Below are 25,833 nucleotides of genomic sequence, written 5' to 3'. Positions count from 1 at the left end.
CAGGCCAGAGACCCTGCTTGACAACCCGGTCGGGTGCTACCTTCTAGATGTACCACCAAAGCCTCAGACACGTCGGGCCAGCCCCGTGTCCGCTCCAGCCTGGTGGCCAACAGACCTCACTCACCGGAGCCAGCTCTGGCTCCCAGTCCCTAAGACTTCAATATACAACCGAACGGTCAAACTTTGAGGTAGCTTGTTAGAACGGATCACTGGGGTCAGCAAACTTCCCTAAAACCCACTACAGATCCCTGGGCACCGTACCGCTACAAGGGATTGCAAACAACCAACCCATCCCCAAAATCATTTCAGAAAAATTTTTTAATCCTTTTATTATTCTTTTTTAACAAACGGCCCCAGGGATAGGGGACCAGGGGAAGGGGGTGGAGGGGAAGCAAGGCCCCAGCCCCGCAACCCCTCCCCACCCACCCCTTTCCCCCTTATATATTTATAATCTATATACAAGCCCCGGGGGGTGGGGGGCAAGGGGAACTCCCTCAGCGGGGTGGGGGCAACCCAGGCTCCTTGTCCCCTCGGGACCCAGGCTCCTCTGCCCGTCGGGAAGGCCCCTCTCGAGAAGGTGGCCCCGTCCGCTCCCAGGGCTTCGGCATCCAGCGCAGGGCATCCGGTGGGGAGGCCTGGGGGACAGTACACGGGCAAGGATCAGTCACACTGGGAGGCCAGGGATGGAAAGACAGTAACTCAGGTGGTAACTCTTGGATTCAGACTTGGGGCCACAGGGCTCTCTCCCTTCACCTGCTGGTAGAGGTCGATGCGCTGGGTGCGGAAGACTCCGCTGTAGGTAGAAGGCGGGGCCTTGAGACGGGAATTCAGGCCCGAGAAAGACCTACGGGAGGAAGGCTGTTGAAGGCAAGCCTGACACCTGCTCCCTGGGCCCCTGAGAATGCCATTAAGGCTGGGAAATCTGCATCCCCGCTCCCTCTTCTTGCCTTCCAGTTGGGGGAGTACGTGACGACCCGGGTCCCCCAAGGTTGCTGCTCAGTTTCCGATAATCCTGGAACGGCTTCAGTTCCACTGGGTGCAGCTGAAGGAAACAAATTCATGAGCCTCCTGCCTCTCACCCCAACTCCTCCTGAGATCCTGAATCCCTACCCCGAGCTCATGGGAGATCCCCAGCCCTTCAGTTCCTGTACCTTACCTCTGCTCGCCCCAAGCTAGGGGGGAAAGGTCTGGCAGGTGAAGGCAGCACCCGAGTAGCAGGAGCAGGTGCGGGCCGCACAGCCAGGCTGGGGGGCTGCAGAGCAGGGCCCACAGGTAACAGAGAGAGGGGTGGTGGGGCAGGAGGTGGTGCTGGTGGCAGGGAGCCAAAGTTCACCACAGGCAGCTGGGAGTCCACCATGGGTAGAAGCATCTACAGGAAGAAATGGGGGGGCGGGGGGGGGGGGCGCGGGAAGAAGGTCAGAAAACCAGAAATACAGTAAGACATAAAAAAGCCAGAGGCTGGATAGAAAAATAGAATGAAGGGCAAAATGCATGACAAAAAGTACCTGCTGAGCAGGGGCCCCTGAGGGGAGGAAGCCACTTTGGCCACCAGGTTGCAGAGGAGTAGAATAAAAATCTGAGGGGGATGGCAGATCCTGGCGCACCTGTTGGGGACCACGGGGACCAATGTCAACTCCCCCAAAAGCATTCCCTCCCTTCCAACTCCTGAAGCATAGCACCTGCCCACCTCTCACCTGAAGCAAGGGTGGGTCGGGCAAAGGGCTGGGGCAGAAAGCTGGAGAGTAAAGGAAGGAAGGTGGAGGGTACAGGATTCCTCCAGCTGGCAACTTCCCCAGCTCTGTTGCTTGCAGTGCGGAGAAATCCAAGAACTGGCCCTTGACAGCTACCCCGGAAAGCAGTGCCGAGGGGGGCGCTGGGCCCGGGGGGAGGTACAGGGGCTGTGATCTGGAGAAGGAAGACCAAAAAAAATAAATAAATAATAATTCAGGTGCAGGGAGAGGACCCAGAAAATCAGCATCATTTATTCCTTTGTTCTAAGTCTACCAGCTTTTGGTACCTTTGAAACAGGTCTTGCCCCTTCCCTCCCATGGAAACACCGTTCCCCCTTTCCTTCTGAGATCAACGGGCATCTAGTCTTACCTGTAAGGGTGAAGGGAGGGTGTCCCAGGGCGGAAACCTCCATTGTTGGGATGTAACTGAGAGTCTATGGCTCCCCCCGAGACCTGTGGGAGGGCAAGGCTGAATAGCTCCAGTTTTTCTGGTCAAGGAAAGATCGCCCACCCCACCTACTACAGTAAAAGCCAGGAGAAAAACGAAATCACAAATAATGACGGTTTACAACTACACAAATTGGAAAGGCCGGACTGTGAGGGACAGCAGGAAGAAAAGGGTCACGGGACAGGAAGCAGGACCTACCTGCGAACTGGGAGGCCCGGGGCTGCCGTAGAAGACCTCAGGGTACAAGCGCTGGCCTGAGGAGCTGGGCTCTGGGCCATAGTGCCCAGAACCCAGGTTCTTGGATTGTGGCTCAGCTGAGGCAGAAGCACTGGGGAGCAGCTCCCAGTCTCGGGATATGGGGATGGCCTGTGAAGAAGCCTGGTCAGGAGCAGTGTCGGCTTCCTGGACGTCCAGGTCACCCCCCGCTGTTTCCCCTAGAAACTGAAGGCCTTTCCACCGAACGCGTCCACTCACCTCAGTGACTGCTGCTAGCTCCTTCTCCGCTTTTAGACTGTCTCCGACCACGAGGCGCAGGTCCGAGTCCTGTGGTAGTGACGCAGCGGAGATCGACCTGTGACTCAAGATGTGCATCCCCCACATCCCACCTCTGGTCCTTCCCTTCCTCTCCACCCACTGCGAGATACTCAGATCCTGCCCATGCACACCTTGTCACTGGTGCCAAACTGGACAGGGGGGCCTGGTCGATGGGATGGCCGGAGGGAGCCAGGCTCTGGGCCTTGGTCTGTCCGCGGCAATCGTTCTGTGCCAATGGGGCCGGGGGGCAGAGGCTGCTCCCGGGGCAGCTCCTGGGGTGGGGAAGTAAAAGGAAGCCCAAATGAAGGAATGCCCAGAACACACAGGCACAGATAAAGAGGAAACAAACGTGGGGCCAAAGTCAGAGTCCCAGAAACATTCCTCTTCTCTTTTCTTGGTCTTTTACCTTTCTGTCCCCATCATGGGGAGCAGGTGGCCGTCTCCTAGGAGGTTCAGAGGGTTCAGAGCCAGGTGGACCCTCACCAGGAACAGCATTCAGGGGTGAGGGGCCTCCAGGCCGCTTGGGAGGCCCCTCTGCTGCCCCCTTGAGTCCTCCATCAGGGGAACTTCGCTGGCTGCAGGGACCTGACGACACCTGAGAGTCCCCACTCAGGTCCACCCCACTGTCAGACTGACTCATCTGAGAGGAGTGGAGAAGCAGTTAGCAAAGTCAAGGTAGAAAGCACCCCAACACCTAACTGATGCTCACAAATACACAAACTGAAGAAAGGAGAGAACTAACTACGGAAGTGAGTAGCCCCAGAGACAACCCAGAACAGGTGGGGAAGAATCCCAGCCCAGACACTCCCTCCCATCATCACTGACCTCTGTTCCAGCCACGTCCTCAAAAGGGCTCAGGGGTTCCATCCAGGGCTCCACGGAGCCAGACCGGTAACTCTTCCGGCTAGTGGCTGCGAAGAGCACCAGACAGCAGAGATTGAGACTGTCCCGAGACCACCCTGCCCTCTCCGCCCTCTGACGTAGCTCTCCCCCATCCCCCCAGGCTTACTCACCAGTATGTAAACGGTTCCAGATGTGAGGGGTCAGGGCCTCCTTCCCTGCGTCTCTGCACTCTCCCTGAGGGCCTGGGCCCTCAGGCTTTGGGCCCAAGAATCCAGAGCTATGAGCAGGTGGCAAAGACTCCTAAAGATGAAAAAGGCCAGAGGCAAAACATGAATGAGGTGTGAACTGGGGACTGGAAGAGATTGGGCCAGAGTGCGGCAAAAAAGGTGACAGAGAGGAGACAAGCAGTGACTAATACTGAGAATTTGGGGACAGGACACAGTGATGAGAACACGAAAATGGAGAAAACGTAAGCGAGAACCTTCAGGAGTAACAGCAGTGAAGCACAACCTCAAGCTCCATCCCTCACCTCCTGCAGCAGCTCCGGTTTTCTGGGAGGCCGCTCCCGCCGTTTTGGGGGGAAGGAATTAACCCCAGCAGAGTCCCGGGGAGTCCCGCTCACCCCCCTCACCATCAGCCCTGGCTCCTCAAAGTGAGGGTCTGGGGAAAAGGGAAAATCGATCAGCATCTGCTTTGCTCTATCACTGACCCTAGCTTTTCCCATTAGCCCACTTCCCAGTCCTTCCACCCTTGCTCAATCCAGACACCCAGCATCAGGGCCCCCAGGCTAGACTCCTCCCCCTCTGCCTCCTAACCTGCTCTGTGGATGGAGACATTCCCACCGTTAGCCCCTCCAGCTTACCTGAACTGACACTGCTGGTGGCGGCGGCCCTCTGAGCGTCGTAGCGGGTTGGGGGCCGAGGGGAGGGGCCTTGAGGGGCTTGGGGAGGCCCAGGCTTGGGCCTCGGGTGCCCCCCTGGTGCAGCTGCACCCCCCTGGCGGCTGCTGAGCTGGGCCAGAGCCTGCTGGATGCCAGCGGGGTTGCTGTGGATAACCTGGTCCAGGCGGAAGACAGCAGAACTGCTGGGCGGTGGGGGCGGCAGAGGAAGCCCCGGGGGCCGCTCCTCAGGAGGTCGGCTGAAGGAAACAGAGCACCAGCTCCAATATTCCCAGAATCATTAACACTTTCCCTACCAGTCCAATCCGCCAACTTCTCCCTCTTCCCTGTGAAACTCCAGGTATTTCCAAGTACGTCTAAGGAATTCTGGGTCTTTGAGGCGGACAGCGAAGAACAGAGAATACGTGCACGCTCCCGGCTCCATCGGTAACTGCTTTCCGGTTACCTTCCCTAGACGGGACTGTGCGAGGCCCAGCAGCCCCTGTGCCCTCTGACCTCCCACTCCTCAGCACCCACGTACTCTTTGCTTCAGGCGCTCTCCCCTCCCCCACTGTTTCTCAGGAACAGACTCAACAGCCGGACCCTACCCACCTCCGGTTCTTCGGAGACGGCCAGCTCCTCTTGTCCCCTCGCCCCGGGCCGGTCCTCCCTCCAGGTCCCCCGCCACCTCCGCCGCTGCTGCCACCGCCGGCCTTGCTGCCGGGGCCCGGGCGCCGGTTCTGCCGTTCCATGCCTGGCCGCTGACTCGAGAAGCTCCGCTTGCTCAAATCCTTGGCCCTCTGGCTCAGCTCTCCGCGGGACATGGTTGAAATGCCTGGGCCGGCTCCACCCCCACCGCCCCCAGGAGTTCCCACAGCTTTGGGGGCCAGCAGCGCGGGTGGGGGAGCCTCTTTGTCCCCCCGGCGCTCACTGGCGAAGTCGCTGCTCTCGGACGCGGTCTCCCATTCCTCATTGGCTTGGTCGGAGTTCTGGTTTGACAGATCCGGAGACTTGGCAGCTGCGCGGCGAGGGGGCGGGGGCCCAGACACGGTCTCCTCTGCTCCAGAGGCAGTGGCTGGAAGGGCTAGGGAAGAGGGCTTGCCCTCTGCCCCCCTGGCAGCATTCTCCCGTTCCTGTTTCAGCCTCCGGAACCGAGGCGGTTTGTCCTGCTGCTGAGCCCTCCCATGCCGCCTCCGTCGGGGCCGCTCCCCATCTTCCACACCCATGGCCACGCTGCCGCCCCCACTGCCGCCTCCCCGGGCCACGGGGGACAGAGGCCCTGGGATCAGCTTCTCTTTCAAAGGCTCCTTACTGGGTGGCAAAGGAGCTGACGGAGGCTTCTTGGGAACCAGGGACTTGGTGGGAGGGCTCCAGCCTGGACAAACAGGTGGAGGGGGCCGCCCGCCCCCCCGGCCCCGGCGGGATGGCACTCCTCTGGGAGTGAAGACGCGCCCACCTCGGGCGGTGGAAAAGCGGGCTGGGGCTGGCGAAGGAGGGGCTCCCGATGGTGGAGGAGCAAGAGGGACTTGAGTGAGCACTCCTTCCTTGGGCGGGGGAGCCTCCTTGTCTGAGGGGGCCAGATCGCTCTCATGAGTCTCACTGCCCGTTTCTGAGCCCCGCTGCCGGCGCCGCTTGGGGATTTCTTCGTACTCCGAACCCTCGCTTCGCGTCTCGCTGGCAGTGCGGCCTCGAGGTGCCGGGGGCTGGTTTGGTCCCCCTGCCCCGCCTGCACGCCCATCATCTCCCCGGAACTCTCGGTAACTACGGAACTCTCGGCTCCGGGCTCCCCGCCCCCGGCCCCCATAGGTCCCCCGAAAACCCCTCCCTCTGGCAAAATACTCGCCCCGGCCCCGGCCCCGGCAAGAGGCAGGACCCACTCTTTCATAGGAGTAATCCCTCCGGAGCCTTGGGGCAGGGGAAAGATTCCCACTGGGTGGGATCTCCCTGGGGACCCCCATCTTCCCCTTCGCCGTCTTGAGGAGCTCTGGCTTTGGAGCCCTAGGGCTTTCATCACCCTGCTCCAGTGGCTTGGGAGGCAGCTCTTCGGCTTTCGCAGGTGGTAGGGGCTTCTTTATAGGCCCAGCCCGGCGGGGAGGGGCCCCTGGTTCCTCTGGAGGGATCCCACGACGACTGCTGCCTGGGCGAGGGCCCCAGCGGGTCTCAGTGCGGCTCTCTCTGCGAGGTGGAGGGGGGCCTTGGCCTCCAACTGCGCGGCTGGGCTTTCGGCCAGCTTCTGGCCCCGTCAGCTGCGGGGTCTCCTCCTTGGGGCTTTCCTTCTTGGGTGGCGGAGCTTGTACCTTGGTGGCTTCATCATTGCCTGGGGGCCAGGGGAGTGGACGGGGCCCTGGGGGAGCTGGTTCATCCAGAGGGAAGCGAGGGATCGGGGGCCCAGTGGCTCCATTCTCAGGAAAGCCTGGGTAACTGGCCAGATAGGGTGGCGGGGGGGGTCCTGGAGGGGTCTCGCTCCTAAAAAGAAACACAGAAAAAAGTGAAAATTAAGTATCTTAGAATGAGGAAAACCAAAACTACGTGGAGAAAAAAAACACTCTATTACCACCCCGACACTTCTCTTACATTTATTCCTGTCACCTCACCAATAATCCAAAGAACCTTTTCTCCTAACCCAAGTCCTTTCACTGGCAAATGCACCCACATCCGCTACACAGACTCACCGCATCCCCTTGTCATCCTCATCGGCAGCCTGGCGCAGTGGGGAAGTAAGAGGGCGGGGATCGGTGGGTGTGGTGGTGAAGACATCTCCTACCCAGGCCAACTTTGGATCCACTGGTGGGGTGCCCCGGTCCCGTAACAGGGGAGGAGCATGGCGCTCAAACGGTTCTGAGCTTGAACCCCCACTGTCTGAGCGCTCTCGGGGAACTAAGCCTAAGAAAACAAGAGGAATGAGAAAGCTAACCCTCTCCTATATGACAGGCCCTCCAGCTCAAAAAGCATCTCCCCATTCTACTTCTGTCAGTCATGTCAACGTCAACTCCTCCATCTCTTATTCCTGGCAACCCTGAGCCTGACACGCTCTCCTTAAAAAGTTATCTTATCCATATCCACTCAGCTTCTCTATGAATCAGTCGATGAACCCCCCAAGTAAATCCTGGCCAATGAAAGCCCACTCTTTCTTTCCCAAGGCCATTCCTGAAACGAAGAGCGCTCTCTGCAACACTAAGCACGTACCCTCCCCCTCCTTCACCCATGACCCTTCATCCACACAGTGAGATGCGTGTAGCCACTTCCCAGGACTGCAGTGTCCCCTACCCGCCCCTCAAGGGCCCTTACCAGAGGGGTGCACACCAGGAGGGTAGAAGTCCAGAGGGGGCCGGCCCTGGAGGAGCCGGGGGTCCACATAAGGAGGTATCATCATCCAGCGGGGATCAAAGTTCATCGGGGGCATGGGTGGGGGCCGGCCCAGCGCACCTGGGTACAGGGCCTTGGGGGGCGGGGGCGGAGCCTGTGGAGCCGGCACCGCCCCCATGGTCACGGGCTGCGGTGGGGACGGTGGTACCGGAGCGGCTGGGGCGGAACCCTGTTGGTGCTGCTGCCACTGCTGCTGCTGCTTCAAGAGCTGCTCCTGAGGGAGGACAGCGGGGGGCCGGGGGCATCAGGGCCCTGGGCCTGCCCTGCAGGCAACAAGGCCAGAAGCAAAGCTAACACGCGCACGCGACAGACACTAGCACTGAATGGACACCTGTGTGACACACCAGAGACAGAAGCGGTAGAGGGACCTGGAAGGCACCCCCCGAACGGGGTGCACGGGGGAGCCAGGGAGGGGACCGTTCTCACCGGGGAAAGCAGCCTCTCACCTGCTGCTGGCGCTGGAACCGCGGTGGCAACGACTTCTGGTATTTAGGGTAGCCCAAGCCCTGACTGGGGGGCTGCCGGGGGGGGCCGACCCCATCACCCTTGGGTTCCACCTTTGGGGCCGGGGTCGTGGCAGGAGAGGGAACCTCTTCTGGTTGTTCAGAAGCCTCTTTTGAGGGCAGTTGGGGTTCCACTGCATCGACAAAAAGATAATCCTCGGAGTGACCCAATCCCCCAAGACCTGCCACGAACAGCCCCACGAGCTCCGCCCTCACCTCCGGCACCCTCTCCGAGCTCCGCCCTCACCTCCAGCACCCTCTCTGAAGCTAAGCGCTTACTCCAACAGCCAATGATGGAGGTGCGAACTGCCCACGAAACCACCAAAGCAACAGACCCTGTCTTCAGCCTTGCTCCGTGCTGAGCTTTCGGAAAGTGCTCTCAGGTTACTGCTACATGAGCTCCGAGAGGAAAACCTCCCTCACCTTAAATACCCGTACGAGCAAAGGGACCCCTTTGGTCCTCCACCACTGACAATCCGATACACCGAAACCACTGCCTTCTGCTTCATCTCCTCCCATGCTTACCACCCATGCCCTCAGCCCCGAGAGAGAACTAGGATGCCCGGGCGTGCCCTGTCGCCGTCTCCATACCTGCGCTGGCTTCGAAGCCGCCGCCGCCCGTACTACCAGGGCCGCCGCCACCGCTGGCTGGTGTGGGAGCCGGAACCACACCTGCAGCGGGCGTGGGCTGGGTAGGAGGGGGCTGGGTCTGCTCTTCCGGTTCTTTTTCTGGTGTCGGGGTTGGTGCTGGCGGAGGAGGTGCAGAGAGTTCTTTGGGGACTACAGGTGGTGGAGCTGGGGTGGGAGGGGCAGCAGGTGGGCCAGCAGGCTCTGCTTTGAGCCGCTTGTCAGGCGCCCCAAACTTCTCATCAAGTCGCTTGAGCTTTTCAGCGCAGGCTGCCCGGCGCTCCTCCTGCATGCGACGCTCCTCCTCTTCTCGCCGGCGCCGGGCCCGCTCCACAGCCAGGGAGATCTCAGATGAAGACTGTTTTCGCCGCTGCCGCCAGGCCTCATCCTCGTCTTCGGGTGCTGGGGGCTTGCAGGGAGGGACCCCCCGATCCTGTCAATGGGCAGACCCGGCAGGGCCAGAGGTGTTAGTCGTCAGGTTTCTCGTCTTTTTCACAGACTGACCAACTCTCTCTAGCTGTGGGGGCAGGCACCGGCCTTGGGTTGGTAGCCTCTTTGGGTAGGGAAAAACTCATCCTAATCTTACCCGTTTCCTCTCTCCTTTCAGAGACCCGAACACCCAGGCCTCCTCGTTCTTCCTAGCATCCCGATTTCTTTTAACCCAGACTCCCGTAACCAAAGACGTTCCAGAGATGCTCTGGATGCTTTTCAGAGATGCTCCACTGCTTTACACTTCCTGTAGCCCATTCCTGACCCTCCCCCCAGCTTCCTCTATTATTAGTGCTTCAACTTCTCAGCCAACACTCATCTCCCACAACTGACCCTTCTCAAGCCCTCATTGTAGACACTCACTGGGTAGTCCCCAGGGGGGCCCCAGTTCCCAGCGGGGCCCCGGTGAGGTGGGGGTGGGGGAGGCTTTGGGGCAGGAGGCCCCGGCTCTGTCTCTGGAGGCCGAGAGGTCTCTGCCCAGGCCGTCTTGGGAGGGGGCGGTTCGCTGCCGGGGGAGTTGCCCTTTTTGCCATCTGCTTCAGGGGGCCGTTCCTCACCAGCAGCTGATTGGGACTCCTTGCTGTGAGCAGACCAACAGTGGAATTAAAATCAGCTGGAAACCAGCTCCTTTAAGAGGGTATTACTGCAAGAGAAACTGAGCCCCCTAACTCACTGGCCCTCAGCTCCCTCCTCATCGGAGTCTCGCCCGTCTTCCTCATCACTGAACTTGAGCTTTTCAGTGTAGTCGACCTCTTCGTGAGCCCCTATGGGGAAAAATGAAAAGCGATAAGCCAAACATTCTGCTCTCCAACCTCAGATCACTTCTGGAACACAGGAAAGGATCTGGTATTATGTAGTGCGATGCACTCCCAACACCAACCCGCCTCTGCACGAAGCCGCGCTGTGAGTCTTGGCATTCCCACACCTCTCAGTTCTTTACCAGAACTTGGCTTTCCGCCATGTGTATGCCCTACCCTTCAGTGTCTCCCTTTCTCCCACACAATTTCTCCCACACAATCCCCTATTTATTCATCAGATTTTGACTTCTGAGACCAAAACGCTTCATCCTTCATATGCACTAACCTGCCCAACCATCATCATTCTCCTGGTCCAACTGGTCAAACTCTTTGAGGTTATCCTCTTTAAGAATTGAAGGCCGACCTACAGGCTCTACAAGGCGCATTGGCGGCCCTGAACCCCGAGGGCCCGCCACACGGGGGAAACGGCTGCGTGTGAAAAGACAAATGGGAGAGAGAGTGTCAAAGATGGCATGTTGTCGAACCACATACAAGACTCAAGCCTCTGGGCCAGAAGACCATCTCCCTTTCTAAGAGGCTTCCCCTGTCCCCAACCAGAATCCAATCCCAGACCTGGATTACTCACCTGGGCCCATCAGGAGTAGGGTATCGGTAAGGCCCCTGGGGTCCATAGGGCGGAGGGAACGGGAGATATGGGGGATACATCTGCAAAATGGCCCAACAGCAGATGCTTAGAGGGTCAAATATGCAACCAGCTCCCTAAACCTTTCGTCCTTCCCTTTATCATAGGCCCCTGCTTTCTTTCCGTCTCCTCCAAAAGCTAAGTCCTAGTTGCTAACTCTCTAGCTTCAAGTGCAACCACTCCAAAACAAGATACGCAAACTCACGAAGGGCGGCATCATTCCGCGGTAGGGAGGGAACTGGGGTGGGCCCGAAGGCTGTAGCGCCCCCCGGGGATCATGGCTGTGATGAAGTTTGGAGTCTGAGCCCTCCAGCTCATCAGGGCCACGCCCACCTCCGTCCCTCCAAGTTGTAGAATCTGTATTTTGGAAAAAGCAAAGAGAGAACATAACTAAAAATGATGGGGAAAAGGTGAGTAAGCCAGCACTTAGCTCTGAGATGGAGTAAGGTACTGTTCTGGCCAAAACATAACCAACCACTCACCCACCCACTCAACTCACAAATGACAACCACTCACTTTGGGGGCGGAGGCTTGGTCCGGGCCCAGACGACTGTTCGGCAGACTCCCTTTCCTTGGCAGCCTTGTCCTGGTCGCCAGCCGCCTGCAGGGTCGGAAATTCCTCTCGAGAGAATCGTGACAGTAGGCTTGATGCCCTTCCACCTGTTGGGGTGCAGAGTAGCAGCCCAAAAAATACCAAAAAACCGTATTTACTGAGAATTTACCACAAAAATCGAAGGCTCTGATAATACCAGACCATCAAATTCCTGCTTTCAAACTCACCCCCTATGCACTGTGTACTCATTTCCCAATAAAAAAGGTCAGTCCTGGGACACCCCCGTCAGCCTCACGTAAGACAGAAACGAACTTGCTCACGGAGCCCATGACACCGAATATGGGGCCCAAAATTTAGCCACTGAGAACCAAGAACACTCTGCTGAAGGTATAGTGCAGGGCTCCTGCCTACCACAGCGCACAGAGCAAGCTCCCCAAGCAGCCCTGCACTCACCATCTCCATGTGCTCCATGGGTGACGCTGGCTTGTGCCCAGGACTTTACCCCGCTTGGAACCGAAGGAGTGTTCTGGGAAAGCAGAGAAATAATAAATGGTACTGTGGGTGGTAGAACTACAAACCACTCTTGCTCCCAGCCTTCAGTACCATCCGGTTCTTCACCGACCTCGGGGGCTGCTGGGGGTCGTTTCTGTTGGTTGGAGGCAGGCGTCTGTGAAGCCGGCAGTGGCTGCGATTCCGGCGGCTGAGCGGTTGAGGCATCGGAACTAAGGGGATGGCAGGACACGAAGGTTATCCAGGACCTGAGATGCCTCCCCTACTTGTCCAATTGGTGGAGGACAGGAAGTGAACCCAAGCCCATTTGTTACTATTCACAAGTACTTGTGACAAAATACCATAACTTAGTCACCCCGTGTAGGCTGTCACCTGTTTGTTGATCCCTTCCTTCTACCTTCTACAGAAAGCTAAAAGTGTAATTCCTTAGTCCCCTAACAGGAGCCTGGAATAACCAAGAAAGACCAAGGCTTCCCTCGGTCTCTGGATCTTATGTGGCTGGGCTAGACCAAGCTCCAATCCATCCTGAAGTTCGAAGTTAAAATGGTCATCACTCTAGGTCCCCCAGACCTCTGTCTACCTCTTGGGGTCGGACTGCTCCTGTTTGCTTGCCCATCCTGTTCCGTCTTTCGGCACTAATGAGACGTTGGGGTCATTGCCTTTGTTCTCGGCTTTCAGGCTTGGAAGGTTGGCTGGGGGTGGCATACGCCGGGCAATGGCAACTTTCCCGAGACTCTGCAGGCCATGGCGAGGGGCAACTGGAGAAAAGATGGGAGGGTGAAGAACACCCCACATGGGTGATTGGACAGCTTCCTACCCTAGGCCCCATTTGTACCTCCTCAATGTCTTATTACCAAACTTCTTTTAGAAACCCCTCCTTCCTTTGCCCTCAGCAATCTCTGAAATTCCACTGCAAACACTAAGATGTATTACACTTGATGCTTCTTTGTTGGATGGTTCATCTTGAGCCTGCAGGGAGCAAGCTGGCCCCAGACTTCTCCAAATCCACATTTCTTTGCCTCCAATTCTTACGTGTCCAAAGACAGGAAACTACAGACACGCCTTTGTAGGAGGGTCACTGGTGTTCATCCAAAGCCCAACGTTCCCTATGGGACCCAAGATAAAGCTGGGAGTCTCTAGTGTTCCTCTAGTCTTTTGATACTTGTACTATAACCATTTCCCTTCAAAGAGCTTTAAAATGTATGCCCCATTCATGCCCAGCCTCTAGAAATTAGGAACATCTTGGCAGGACCCTCACCAGCGGGTTTCTGGATCTCTAAGGACTTGCCCTTATACGTATCAAACAGGTTGAGCGAGGAATACTTCTTTCCATCCTTCCCCTTGGCAGTCGGCCCCGAGCGATCGGACATTGCGCTGGAAGCTCATTGAGTACGTTGGGTCCTGCAGGCACCTCCCCCAAAACGTGCCGGAGCCTGTGGGCCAGACACCAAGTGTTTCAGTCTCTGCTCCCTAGATGCTCCTTTGCATTTTCGTTAGGGGCCCAGATACTTGGCCCTCTGATGTCTTTTCCTCCAGCCTATTCAAACTCCCCGTTCCTTTAAGCAACTCCCAGAGTCCAAATGCCATGGTCCCTCTTTCCCCCAGACACCTCTTGCCAAGGAAATCCAAATAAAAAATCTGGTATGCTCCTAGTAGTAGACACACACTTCCTTTTGTGCCAGTCTATAAAGGATAGCCGCTTCTTCATTATTCCAAGTAATAATCTCTTCCCCCTCCACAAAAAGCATTCCAGAGATGTACGATAAAACATGGCAAGTCCCAGCCCCAGAGAAAACCAGAGAGGCAGACAGCTCCATCCTGCAAGAAACAGAGCTTTAAATCCCTGACTTATTAGACACCAGCTCCCTAACTGTGCCCCAGGTTCCTTTCCCAGCAGCCTCGCTCCCATCTGGGGAGGTCAGCACGAAGGTATGCCGGGAGTTTAACGATTTTATGAGCTTGCTCAGCCAGACTAGGGGCTAGTGCCAGATAATTCCTCGTGGAATTGGGGCTCTATATACTCCCAGGCTACAGACCCCAAGTATTTGGAATATTCACCCCATTTTTTCCTACACTTGCCCCCATCCCAGCTCCTGGAAAAAAAAATCTGGTCTCCAGATGAAAACACTGGTGGGCTCTGGCTTACCCTATGCAGATATGAGAAAAACAAAACATTATGGAGCCACCTCAAGCACACTCTGTAACCACGGGGCCAAAGCCAGAACCAACTTCATTTTCCTACTCCCAGTAAGAACAGTCATCAGCAGTCATTTCTTTCCCCAATATCCCTTCCTCCCCAAGCAGGCCAAACTCTGCACCGTCAGTTGGTTCCTGAGTGACCAGGCATTCATTTATAGGAAGGAATGGCGTACAGGAAAGAGATGGGAGGTGGTGGGAAATCCAGGCAGGCCCACGATAAAAACTGGGTAAAATCAGGATGAAAAACAGGGAAAACTTTAAAACAGGTAAGATGAAGGAGTGGGGGTTTCCCTGTAGGTGTTTAAAGACTCCAATCTTTGAAAAATAAATACATGAAGAAAAAGGGGATAGACGAATGTGGAGTAACACTAATAAAAGAGGATCAACACGAAAGCAGCTGGGAAATAATACACTTAACCAGAAATGGTAAAGAAAAGATACAGAGCGAAGTAAGAGGGCAATGTCAAGAGACCCAAGAAAAAAAGGGGGGGTTGAGACAGAGGAGAAATAGGAAAAATGAAAAAGCAGAGGAAGACTGAGGAACGTAGAAAGCAAAGATGTAGGATAAAAGCAGGGTTCCAGGGTGGGAGTGACTCGACGCGAAGAGGGGCGTCAAGAATGGGAAACCCAAGCACTGGGTGATGGCAGGGTGGCCCAATATGGAAGAAAGGAGACTCTCCGAAGATCGGCGGGCGCGGCCCACCCCAGACTGGCGGCGGGCAAGGGGACCCACAGACTGGGGTGAAGAGGCCAAGAGCGCAGCTGAGGTTGGGGAGTTAGGGGCCCAGGAGAGGGGGTCGCCCCATAAAGCCAGGAATGTGGGTGGTTAGGGGCAGCCCACTGACTCTGTGTGAGGGGTTGGAGGTGCGGGTACCAAGCTGGGGTACCAGAGGGGGAGGGGCAGTCAAGCCCCGGCAGCAGGAGGACAAAATGGCGGCGGCTAATGGCAGCTTCTCCTCCCCCCGGCCCGCCACCGCCGCCGCCGCCGCCGCCACGACCGCTCCCGCGCCGGAAAAGGGCGTTAGCACTCGGCTCCCCAGACTCACCTGGCCGGGTGCGCGGGGGTCCGGGACCGGGGCCTAGAGGCTCCCCGAGGTGGGATGGCGGTGGGGCGGGGGCGGATGGCGGCGGATGGCGCCGGGATCGGCTCCTCCCGTCTCCCTCGCTCACTCCGCGGCTGGGCTCCGACTAACGGCCCATCCGGGCAACCGCCGCCCCCGGGAGCACCCCCCCCACCTCCCGCCTCCCTCAGCGCATGACACGCCCCCTGATTTGCATAAAGGGCGGGGCACCTTCTACCCTATCCCTCTTTGCTTCGAGGGCTGTCCTTATTTAAAAAAAAAAAGCAGGGCGTGCGGAGCCGGCATAGGTTCTTTGCATAAAGAGGAGGGACTTTCAGGTGCTAGGACGCCGGTTGGCTAAAGAGACGCGCCCCCGGCGTCGGCCGTTAAGACGCGTAGAGGGGGCGGGAATGCAGTGCCTATCGGCCGGGCGGTTAGGGCGCAGAATTTGCACGACTAATGGGGGCGGGGGGAAGGGGCGGAGCGTGCGTCGTGCGTTCGTGGAAAGATGGGAGCGGAGAGACGTAGGGACGCGGAGAGTGGAAGGAAACGATGCAAGACTGGCAGTGCTTTCAGCGGAGATGGAGCGAGAGCACGGGGCGGAAGGGGTTAGCTGCCGGAGGGCGGGGCTTACGTAACCAGGGAAGAGTCCCGACTCACGCGTCCATTCGCGAGAGGTGAAAGCACCAAAGAGGCGGGGCCTTCTAGTTATTAAATCACGTCATGCAAATGAAGTGGATAGAGAGGCCAATCCTGGGGTTCAGGGGAGTGTATCGTCGGCCCCGTGCGGTGTAGGCATTCTTTTGCTAGTTCTATTTATTTGCATAATACATGCAAATCATTTGAACAAAGATAGGGTAGGAATGACCTCTTCGATCAACATATCGGCAACCAATGACTAAGACATTTATTTTTATAACCTATAATTTTCATGAATATATTTGTATATCTGATACTATTGGCGGTTTGTATTCTCTTCACATGGGTTTCATTCTACGAAATGTGGTACTAGTTCCCTCCTTTGTCTCTAATTACTGTGCTCCTGTCAGACCGGCTACCCGTTCAGCAAATCATTCGACAACTGCTTCGAAGGCGTGAGAGATATCCACAATATATTGTGAAAGTAGAGGAATAAAATCAGATCCTGCCTGGGGAAGTTCAGAAATGCTTCTAGAAAAACGTGGATCTTTTTAAATGTGAAGAACTAGTTAGGATTTAGCCAAGTTTGAGGAGACGGTGCACAGCTCAGGCCCAGTGAACTGATGAGCAGAGGCATGGTTTTAGGGACCCGTGCCTCTCAGCTGTTGTGACTAAAGAGACTGCCTGTCCATTATGGAAAATGAGATCAGAAAAATTAGCAAGAATCCGATAACAGTTTTATCCTGAGGCACATTAAGATAGTTGAGATGAGGGCGCCTGGGTGGCTCAGTTGGTTAAGCGGCTGCCTTCAGCTCAGGTCATGATCCTGGAGTCCCTGGATCGAGTCCCGCATCGGGCTCCCTGCTTGGCAGGGAGTCTGCTTCTCCCTCTGACCCTCCTGACCCTCCCCTCTCTCATGTGCTCTCTCTCTCAGTCTCTCTCTCTCAAATAAATAAATAAAATCTTAAAAAAAAAAAAAAAGGATAATTGAGATGACTTCAGTTCTTAAGCATTCAAAATGATTCTCTTGTCCCCCTCTCCCTGGTCACCTACCACAGCAAAATTTCTTGGAAGAGTTATCCATATTCACTGTCACCAATTTCCCTCCTGTCATTCATTCTTTTTTTTTTTTTTTTCCTAAAGATTTTATTTATTTATTTGACAGAGAGAGAGAGAGAGCGAGAGAAGGAACACAAGCAGGGGGAGTGGGAGAGGGAGAAGCAGGCTTCCCGCAGAGCAGGGAGCCCGACGCGGGGCTCGATCCCAGGACCCTGGGACCATGACCTGAGCTGAAGGCAGCCGCTAACCAACTGAGCCACCCAGGCGCCCCCCTCCTGTCATTCATTCTTAAATCAACTCCAGTCAAGCCTTCACCCCAATCTTTTACCCAGCGTGCGTGTATCAAGGACATCAGTCTCATGTCTTGAAATAGCATTCATGTGCTGATGACTCCCAAATGCAGACCTCTCTCCCAAACTCCAGACTTGGATACAGAGCTATGTACTTGACATCTCCTCTTGGTTATCTAACAGATCATTTCAAATTCAGTATGTCCAACACCGAACATTTGATCTCCAGACCCTCAAAATTTGCTCTCTCCACAGCCTTCATCATCTCAGTTGGTGGCAATTTAAAAATTATAGTTAAGCTAAAAACCCTGGAATCCTCATGGACTCCCTTCTTTATTTCACTCCCCACTTTCAAGCAGACAGGAACTCCTGTCTTGAGAAAATATCCAGAATCCAGCCAATTCACTCACACTGCTTCCACCTTGATCTCTCACCTGGGTTACAGCTACAGCCTCCTAACTTGTCTTTCGTCTACCCCTGCCCCTACTGCCTGTTCTCTGCACTGCAGCCAGAGTGGGCCTTTTCTCAAAGGAGGCCTCAAAGGACTCCCTTGCTCAAAGTTCTACAATGCCTCTCAGTTTCTCTCAAAGTCCTTAGAGTGGCCTACAAGACCCTAAATGACTTGGCCCCGTGATTTTATCACTTTCCCTACTTCTACCAGGCATGTCTCACCTTGGAGCCCTTTTGCTTCTCTTTTCCTCGCCAAGTTGACTCTTCCCCCAGAAACCCACATCGCTCATTCCTTTACCTCCATGAGGTCTTTGTTCAGTGCTGGTCCTCTTCTCAATGAGGCCTACCCTGATGACACATTCAAAATTTTAATCTTCCCTGACCATCCTGTTACCCCGTTCCCCTTTAACTTGCTCTACTTTTTCTTCTAACATCATATACATTTTAAATTATATTTGTTTGTTGTCTGTCCTCCTCCTACACCATTTTCCACAACAGAATGTAAACTTCACAATGGCAAGGATCATTGTTTTGTTGACTCTTATATCCCAACCACCTAGAATAGGGAATGGCACAAGGTTGATGGCCAATAAATTATTTTTATTTTTTTTAAAGATTTTATTTATTTATTTGACAGAGAGAGAGAGAAAGCGCACACAGGAGCAGGGGGAGGGGCAGACAGAGGGAGAAGCAGGCTCCCCGCTGAGCAGAGAGCCCGATGCAGGGCTTGATCCCAAGATTCTGGGATCATGACCTAAGCCGAAGGCAGACGCTTAACTGACTGAGCCACCCAGGCGCACCCCCCAAATGATTTTTTAAGTCTTTTTATCAAAGCATACTATATTTATTTATTTTTGATGAATTTTCACAAACTGAGCAGAACATGTAGCCAAAAATAAAACTTTAGCGCCACAGAACCTGCTAGAGGGCCTCTTCCAGTCATTGCCCTCCCCCAAGACTTACTACTACCCTGACTTATAACAACATATATTAGTTTTACCCTTTCTTGTACTTTATACAGATGGAATTGTACAGTAAGTGTTCTCCTGTGTCTGTCTTCTTTTGCTTAACGTTATGTTGACGAAGTTCATCCACATTGTTGCATGTAGTTGTGGTTTGTTCGTTCTTGTTGCTGTAAAATAATAGTCCGATGTATGAATAGAACCCAATTTATTTATCCTGAACAAACGAATTATTTAAGCTCCAGCTCCTTTGTATCCTCCTCGGTGTCACCGGAGTTGTTGCAAAGATTAAGAGAATTAGTACACAGAAAGCGTTTAGGATGGTATACAGTGGGTGCTCAATAAGTTTAGCTATTGATTTTATTACGTTCAGATATTTTATCCAGCTTGCTGTGATCTCCTCCTCATCTGAAGCCCCATACATTTACTGTAGCACTCTTTAAGAGGTCAACCTGGCTTCACCACTGGGAAGAGCCAACACTCCTGTTCTCAGTACCTGAAACAAGCTGGGCTAATTGGATTATCTCTCCCCAGAAAGTCAGGAAATCTGAAATAGTGGCCAGAGTCTGGGGATGGCTAGAGTTAACACTCATCTGGACCTGTTGGAGGAAAGGTCCATGAATAGCCTCACTGAAGACTTGGGAACTCTGTGGTTCATTCCTTCCCTGGGATTGGCTTTTTTTTTTTTTTAAGATTTTATTTATTTGACAGAAAGAGAGACACAGTGAGAGAGGGAACACAGGGGGAGTGGGAGAGGGAGAAGCAGGCTTCCCGCCGAGCAGGGAGCCCAATGCGGGGCTTGATCCCAGGACCCCGGGACCATGACCTGAGCCGAAGGCAGACGCCCAACAACTGAGCCACCCAGGCTCCCCCGGGATTGACTTTTTAATCCTTTCTGCCATCCGAGTATTCTGTATCCCCAGTATCTGTTCTCAATATCCTCCAAATAGAAGCCCCCTTTCCCTTCATTAGACTCAGTTTCTGCAGCTTGTCCCCTAAAAGGACCTCAATGACTCATTTAATGCTTAACTTATCAGGACTTATAGTTTTGTGAATCCTTTACTCTATTCAGTAACATCAGTTCTTTTATCCATCCATCTATCCATCCATCCATTCAAGTTTTAAACATTATTGAGGGCTTATGATATGCCAGGCGCTGTGAGGTAGATCATATTATCCCCACTTTCTGAGGAAAGACTCAGAGAGTCTTAATTATTTGTTAGGTAACAAAGACTAGTGATGGAGAATATTGGTTCAAGATAATCCTTGCTTGGGGCCCCTGGCTGGCTCAGTCAATAGAGCATGTGACTCTTGATCTCGGGGTTGTGAGTTGGAGCTTCACGTTGGGTGTAGAGATTACTTAAAAAAAGTAAAATCTTAAAAAAAAAAAAAAAAAGATAATCCTTGCTCTTCCCCATGGGCCTGGGTGGTATTTTTTTGTCTGTACATGTCTTTTTGTCCCATCTAAATTCCTTGAGATCAGGCTATCATATATCTGGAATCTGCCTTGAAATCCAAAACCATCTGCTGTAGTTGACACATTACAAAATTGTGGATGGATTGCTCATATGGGCAAATCCTTGCTGCCCTTCCCTCAAAGATGTTCACTTCTTCCCAAACCCAGGAAAAAAACTCCCCCCAAACAGAGACCAAGCTGACTTGATCTGGAGAAGGATAGTTTATTTAATTTAGTGTACCTCTGGCTCACAATTCTGTGTCCTTTTTCCGTGTTGGGGTCATTAGAAGCCCCATCAATCCCACAACATCTCCCCTACTACAAATTAGGGCAACTCAGAGATATTTTTCTTCGCTGGGGGACCTGCTGGCTTCTCCTGTTCTCTCGCTTTCTCCTCGTACATCAGGATCCTGGTTGAGATGGGAAGAGACAGAGGGATCAGGGGACAGTCTTCTCGAGAGAATAAATCTTAGGCTGCTGTGAAAGTCTGGAAAAGGACAGGGGTTATTATGGTGGGAGGAAGAGGAAGAAGAGCAGGGATGGCCGTGTCGGGGGCTGTAGGGACCAGAACAATGGATAGCGATAGGAACTTGGAAGGGTCCCTCAAAGAAGGGAAGAAATGGATGCTGAGTAATGTGCAGGTGAGCCTGGGGATGGGGGTAGGGTTGAGGAGAAAACAGGTAAGCATAGGAAAGGTTGGCACTGGACCCTCACATTTTTAGGATGGCAGATCTCTTGCCCAGCATCATCTTGAGGAAGTCAGAGTAGCTGAAAGTCTCCCCAGAGCCGCCGGACACCTCCCTGATTAATTTCTTGAGCTCCAGGTGGGTCTTGGGGACCCCCAGTTTCTCCAGCATCCGCTTCAAGGACATGATATCTAGAGGCAGAGGAGGGGGGTAAGAAAAGGGGAGCCTCTCTCTCTCTGTCCTCACCTTCCCATTCCCATTCTAGTCCCTCCTACTCTGGTGGCTGGGCCCTCTCCCAAACCACTGGGAATGGAGCATGGTAGGAGAGACCTCCCTCTTCCTGGGTCTGCACACCCCCCCATCACCCTTTTCTCACCGATATCTCCGTTTCCATTCAGGTCAAACTCCATGTATTTCTCTGGGTGAGGGGAGAAAGCAGATAGGGTAAGCACTGGCTGGAGGGTCCCAGGCCGAGGCAGGGCAGGGGCTTGAGAAAAGGGCCGCTGACCAAGCGCTAGGTGGGGAAGATGTGGAAGGGGGAGGTGGGGCAAGCAGAGGAAGTGTGGGTTGGGTTGGGGCACCCTGTTAAGGTGTAGGGAACCAGAGAGGGTGCTGAGAGGGCCAGCCCAAGGAAAGAGACTGCAACCAGGGGGAACAATAGAGGCAGCCTCCCTTTTTTCCACCACACATGTAGACTCTGTGTCTTTGAGGTCCTTTCTCTGTTCTTGAGGAAATCAAGAAATCTCCTCACTCCCCATCTGCCCCTACAGTTTTCCCCTCACTCTTGAAGGTCTCCAGTTTGGAGGGCAGATCCTCATCACTGCTATATTTGGGATCGTCCAGGAACTGCTGTGGGGAGAAAGCAAGAGCCAGGATAGGTCCACCTGGTCCAGGGGCCCCTTCCCCCCAGGCCCTGCCCCCTCAGATCTTCCTTTTACCTTGTTGATTTCATCGAGTCTCTCTTCCTGCTGGGCCTTCAACAGCCGGAAGGCTTTTCCTCCTGAGGGGGCACAGAGGTTAATGTTTCCTCACCCCCCCATTCCTCTTCTTTCCCCCACACCGGCCCAGGGTCATCACAGTTCTGCCCTGCTAGACCTGCTCACCACCTCCTAGCCCTGCCCAGGTCTGTCCATCTCCTTGCTCCCATTTTAGGCTCTGCCTCTTCTACCTTCCTTACCCTGTAAATCCCTGGTTTGGCTCATAGCTCAGCAGATGTTGATGGAGAAACCGGTAAATAGGTGGATAGAGACGGAGCTGGTGCTCTCTGTCTGCCGGCTCTCCTCTCCCATCAGCCTCCTCGGAGGCCTCCCTCCTAAACTTCCTCTTTCCCCTCATTCCCTCCTCCTCCAGTCCCAGGCCTCACTTCCCCTCAGCTTCTGCTGACATGAGCACCCCAAGAGGAAGGGGCCAGTGGCTCTAGGATTGAGATGAGAAAATAACATTCTCCCAAATTCCTCTTAAGGAGAGCCCAGTCTAGGGGCGCCTGGGTGGCTCAGTCGTTAAGTGTCTGCCTTCGGATCAGGTCATGATCCCAGCGTCCTGGGATCGAGCCCCACATCAGGCTTTCTGCTCAGTAGGAAACCTGCTTCTCCCTCTCCCACTACCCCCTGCTTGTGTTCCCTCTCTCGCTGTGTCTCTCTCTGTCAAATAAACAAATAAATAAAATCTTTTTTAAAAAAAGAGAGCCCAGTCTGTGCAGGAAAGAAAGAAGCCACTGGAGGTATGGGGGAAGGCTATTTACTCTCAGGAACAAATAAATGGTCTTTGAAAAGGTGCAGAGGGTCAGGTAAATTTTAAGACTTGCATTTGGTCGGGTGTCATGAGTCTGGGCACGCAGGTTTGGACACATAGCCGAGGAAGGGCTGACTGGATTTTTCTACGCTGTGAATGGGAGAAAAATCTCAAGTCCACCGGCAGATCTAAAAGGACGGCAAGATGGTTTAGGGTCGGAAAGGGAGAGAAGCTTCACTCCCAGTCTGGCAGCTCCACAGAGGCACTTGGAAACCTGGCGATGCCTAACACATGAATTGTACTTATTCGCTTTAGGATGTGCAATGTAACCCATTCATCTTATCTCCTTTGAAATATTTAGTGAAATCTACAGAGCTCAGGAACTCGAGAATTTTTTTTTAAAGATTTTTGTTTATTCATTTGAGACACAGAGATACAGAGAGAGAGAAAGAGCATGAGCAGGGGGAGAGGCAGAGGGAGAGGGAGAAGCAGGCTCCCCGCTGAGCCAGGAGCCCGACGTGGGGCTCTGGGACCACGACCCGAGCCGAAGGCAGACGCTTAACCATCTGAGCCACCGAGGCGCCCCAGGAATTCGTGAATTTAAGTAGATTCTTTGGAGGAACTGAAAGTGGTGCTGAGAGAGACAGCATCTGTGGACACAAGAGCCAGAGGGTGAAGCCAACATTAGGGGGGTGTGTATGTGTAATCGGGGCCAGTCACCGTGGGTTCGATAGAGTGGGTAAGTAGCCTCTAATAAATGTCTTCCCCACGCATATCCTTTTTCCTTTTTTTTGTCGTATGAGTAGTTGCTTCCAGGGGAGGTGAGGCTAGTAGGTTCCCCTCACTGAGACGTTTTTGTTCAAACTCCCCACCATTTTTGTTCAAACCTCCCAAACTCTGGGTGGTTCAGATTGTCCGACTCTTGGTTTCTCAGGATTGTGAGATCTAGCCCCGCGGGGGGCTCCCTGCACAGTGGGGAGTGTGCTTGAGATTCTCTCTCTCCCTCTCCCTCTGCCCCTCCTCCCTCACTCTCTAATAAATAAATAAATCTTAAATAAATAAATAAATAAATAAATAAAAAACAGACTCCCCACCCAGAGCTCCACCCACCCTGCCCCAGCATCAGTGGAGACACCTTTCCTCCTCCCCTCCCCTTCACCTTACTTCCCCTTCTGCAGCTGGGAGTATTCACTTCTCACTGCCCTCTCCCTGACCTGTGCAGGTGGGGGGAGATGCTGGGGTGAACTCTGAATTCTGGACTTCCCTTTACTGTAGCAGCCTCTCTCCTTTCAGAGAAAGCTGCAACCCTACACTCAGGTCTCAGTGCCTAATGGGGGGAATTCATTTCTTTATTCATACATTCATTCAACACATAATTATCAAATGCATACTCTATGCCACCTCAGTGATCCAAACAAGTGTCAATTCTTGTCCTGAAGGACAGTCTAACTGAGGAACACAGACCATAAAAATAAACATATTGGGGTGCCTGGCTAGCTCAGTCAGCGGAGCATGTGATGATTGATCTTGGGGTTCAAGCCCCATGTTGGATGTAGAGATTACTTAAAAATAAAAAATTCTAAAAATAATAAACATATTAAAGGTGGCAAGTACCTATGCAGAAAAACAAAGTAGGGAAGGGGGATAGGAAGTGCTGTGGGAGACTGCAGTTTTATTTTTATTTTATTTTTATTATTTTTTAAATATTTATTTATTTGAGAGACAGAGAGAGAGAGCATGAGCTGGGGCAGGGCAGAGGGAGCAGGAGAGGGACAAGCAGACTCCCTGCTGAGCACGGAGCCTGTGGGGAGACTTGATCCCAGGACCCCAAGACGGTGATCTGAGCTGAAGTCAGATGCTTAACTGACTGAGCCACCCAGGCACCCTGGACTGCAGTTTTAAAGAGGGTGATCAGAGAGGCTTCTCTGAGAAAATATTTGAGCAAAGATTTCAGGTAGGGGGGTATCTGGCTAGCCCAGTCAGTGCAGCATGTGACTCTTGATCTCGGGGTTGTAAGTTCGAGCCCCAGGCTGGGTGTAGAAATTACTTAAAAATAAAATCTTAAATAAAAAAAAAAAAGATTTCAAGAAGGAATGGAAATAAGCCATGTGGCTATATGAGAGAGGAGCATTTCAGGCAAGTGCAAAGGTCCTGAGGTGAGAACATGTCTGGATATCTGGAGTATTTGTGAAGCAGCAGGATGACCAGTGTAGCTGGAGCCAGATGGATGAGGGGAAACAGGCAGGAGATGAGGCCAGATTGGGTAGGGCCTTATAGGCCATTGGGAAGGCTCTGGCCTGTATTCGGGGTGAGACTGCCTCCCAGACTGTTCTTTCCATCAAGAATGGTTTGGCATGGGGCGCCTGGGTGGCTCAGTCGTTAAGCGTCTGCCTTCGGCTCAGGTCATGACCTCAGGGTCCTGGGATCGAGTCCCACATCCCTGCTCTGCGGGGAGCCTGCTTGTCCCTCTCCCACTCCCCCTGCTTGTGTTCCCTCTCTCGCTGTGTCTCTCTCTGTCAAATAAATAAATAAAATCTTAAAAAAAAAAAAAAGAATGGTTTGGCAGACTACCATAGTGGGACAGAGCTTAGATGCTCAGAGAAACCCCCGGGAGAAAGTGATAGCTGCTCTGACATGGGACAAAAGTGAAGAGTAAGAGTATCTACAAGGGCAAAGGGTGGAGAACAAAACACAGATGGAGGGAAAGCCTGTGAAGACCCAACATACAGGAAGACATCACCCACCCAGACTCAGGGGCCCAGCCCCCAGGGTCACAGAGAAGGCTGACTCCTAGTAGTAGGGGTGAAGGGGGGGTTTCTGGGCAAGGGTGGGAAATGCAGGGGTGCATTAGGGGGCAGCTTCGAGGAATCCATGAGAACACGGAGATAGGGGAAGTAGATAGCTCTCTGACTGGCTGCAAAATCTAGATCTGAGCAGAGATAATGCAGAAGCTCCTTAAAACAGTGGCTCCCTCTGAGTGGCGCTTCCTGCAGCATTACGCGAAGGCTGTTAGAAATGTGCCTGGTTGGACTACTGGGCATTTACCCCAAAGATACAAATGTAGGGATCCAAAGGGGTACGTGCACCCCGATGCTTATAGCAGCAGTGTCCACAATAGCCAAACTGTGGAAAGAGCCAAGATGTTCATCGACAGATGAATGGATAAAGAAGATGTGGTATATATATACAATGGAATATTATGCAGCCATCAAAAGGAATGAAATCTTGCCATTTGCAACAACGTGGATGGAACTGGAGGGTATTATGTTGAGTGAAATAAGTCAAACAGAGAAAGACATGTATCATATGACCTCACTGATATGAGGAATTCTTAATCTCAGGAAACAAACTGAGCGTTGCTGGAGTGGTGGGGGGTGGGA

The 25,833-nt window shown here is 53.6% G+C and overlaps 2 protein-coding genes and 1 non-coding gene across 4 annotated transcripts; all 3 read right to left on the bottom strand.

Moving 5' to 3' along the window:
• Positions 1–438: 438 nt before the first annotated feature.
• Positions 439–15,368, bottom strand: PRRC2A (proline rich coiled-coil 2A). The gene is made up of 31 exons (XM_032398453.1): positions 15,166–15,368; positions 13,179–13,353; positions 12,501–12,678; positions 12,033–12,132; positions 11,864–11,936; positions 11,374–11,517; positions 11,063–11,214; positions 10,801–10,880; positions 10,501–10,643; positions 10,091–10,181; positions 9,781–9,997; positions 8,893–9,361; positions 8,245–8,435; positions 7,721–8,012; positions 7,105–7,315; positions 5,045–6,898; positions 4,418–4,692; positions 4,085–4,215; positions 3,726–3,855; positions 3,538–3,623; positions 3,119–3,352; positions 2,844–2,984; positions 2,653–2,721; positions 2,377–2,544; positions 2,101–2,183; positions 1,695–1,905; positions 1,506–1,604; positions 1,157–1,369; positions 948–1,042; positions 754–844; positions 439–635 (listed from the first exon to the last, which is right to left on the bottom strand). The coding sequence occupies exons 2-31, from the start codon at positions 13,288–13,290 to the stop codon at positions 495–497; spliced, it is 6,474 nt and encodes a 2,157-aa protein (XP_032254344.1). The 5' UTR covers positions 13,291–13,353; positions 15,166–15,368; the 3' UTR covers positions 439–494.
• On the bottom strand, positions 12,865–12,995 carry LOC116628291. The gene has a single exon (XR_004298605.1). It is a non-coding gene; the product is annotated as a small nucleolar RNA SNORA38 (small nucleolar RNA).
• A 4,871-nt stretch (positions 15,369–20,239) lies between the features above and the next one.
• On the bottom strand, positions 20,240–22,020 carry AIF1 (allograft inflammatory factor 1). Of its 2 annotated transcripts, none has more exons than XM_032398458.1 (6): positions 21,900–22,020; positions 21,661–21,722; positions 21,505–21,571; positions 21,099–21,140; positions 20,751–20,913; positions 20,240–20,446 (listed from the first exon to the last, which is right to left on the bottom strand). In XM_032398458.1, the coding sequence occupies exons 1-6, from the start codon at positions 21,922–21,924 to the stop codon at positions 20,362–20,364; spliced, it is 444 nt and encodes a 147-aa protein (XP_032254349.1). In that variant the 5' UTR covers positions 21,925–22,020; the 3' UTR covers positions 20,240–20,361. The 2 variants fall into 2 exon arrangements, with proteins under 2 accessions (XP_032254349.1, XP_032254350.1); XM_032398459.1 differs by having other exon boundaries at positions 20,250–20,446; positions 21,505–21,568.
• Between the last annotated feature and the right edge of the window lie 3,813 nt (positions 22,021–25,833).

The sequence above is a fragment of the Phoca vitulina genome, unplaced genomic scaffold (genome assembly GCF_004348235.1).
Source record: "Phoca vitulina isolate PV1807 unplaced genomic scaffold, GSC_HSeal_1.0 scaffold116, whole genome shotgun sequence".
NCBI lineage: Eukaryota > Metazoa > Chordata > Mammalia > Carnivora > Phocidae > Phoca > Phoca vitulina.
The sequence above is the reverse complement of the archived record's forward strand: the minus strand, read 5'-3'. Positions and strand labels throughout refer to the sequence as shown.

Coding starts and splice junctions, on each gene's coding strand:
- AIF1 (XM_032398458.1), bottom strand. CDS start 21,924: ATGAGCCAAACCAGGGATTTACAGG. Junction 21,572..21,660: donor GACTCGATGAAATCAACAAG/GTAAAAGGAAGA, acceptor TTCTCCCCACAG/CAGTTCCTGGACGATCCCAA. Junction 21,141..21,504: donor CAAACTGGAGACCTTCAAGA/GTGAGGGGAAAA, acceptor CCCCTCACCCAG/AGAAATACATGGAGTTTGAC.
- PRRC2A (XM_032398453.1), bottom strand. CDS start 13,290: ATGTCCGATCGCTCGGGGCCGACTGCCAAGGGGAAGGATGGAAAGAAG. Junction 12,133..12,500: donor GAGCAGTCCGACCCCAAGAG/GTAGACAGAGGT, acceptor CCATCCCCTTAG/TTCCGATGCCTCAACCGCTC. Junction 3,856..4,084: donor AACCGGAGCTGCTGCAGGAG/GTGAGGGATGGA, acceptor TTTCATCTTTAG/GAGTCTTTGCCACCTGCTCA.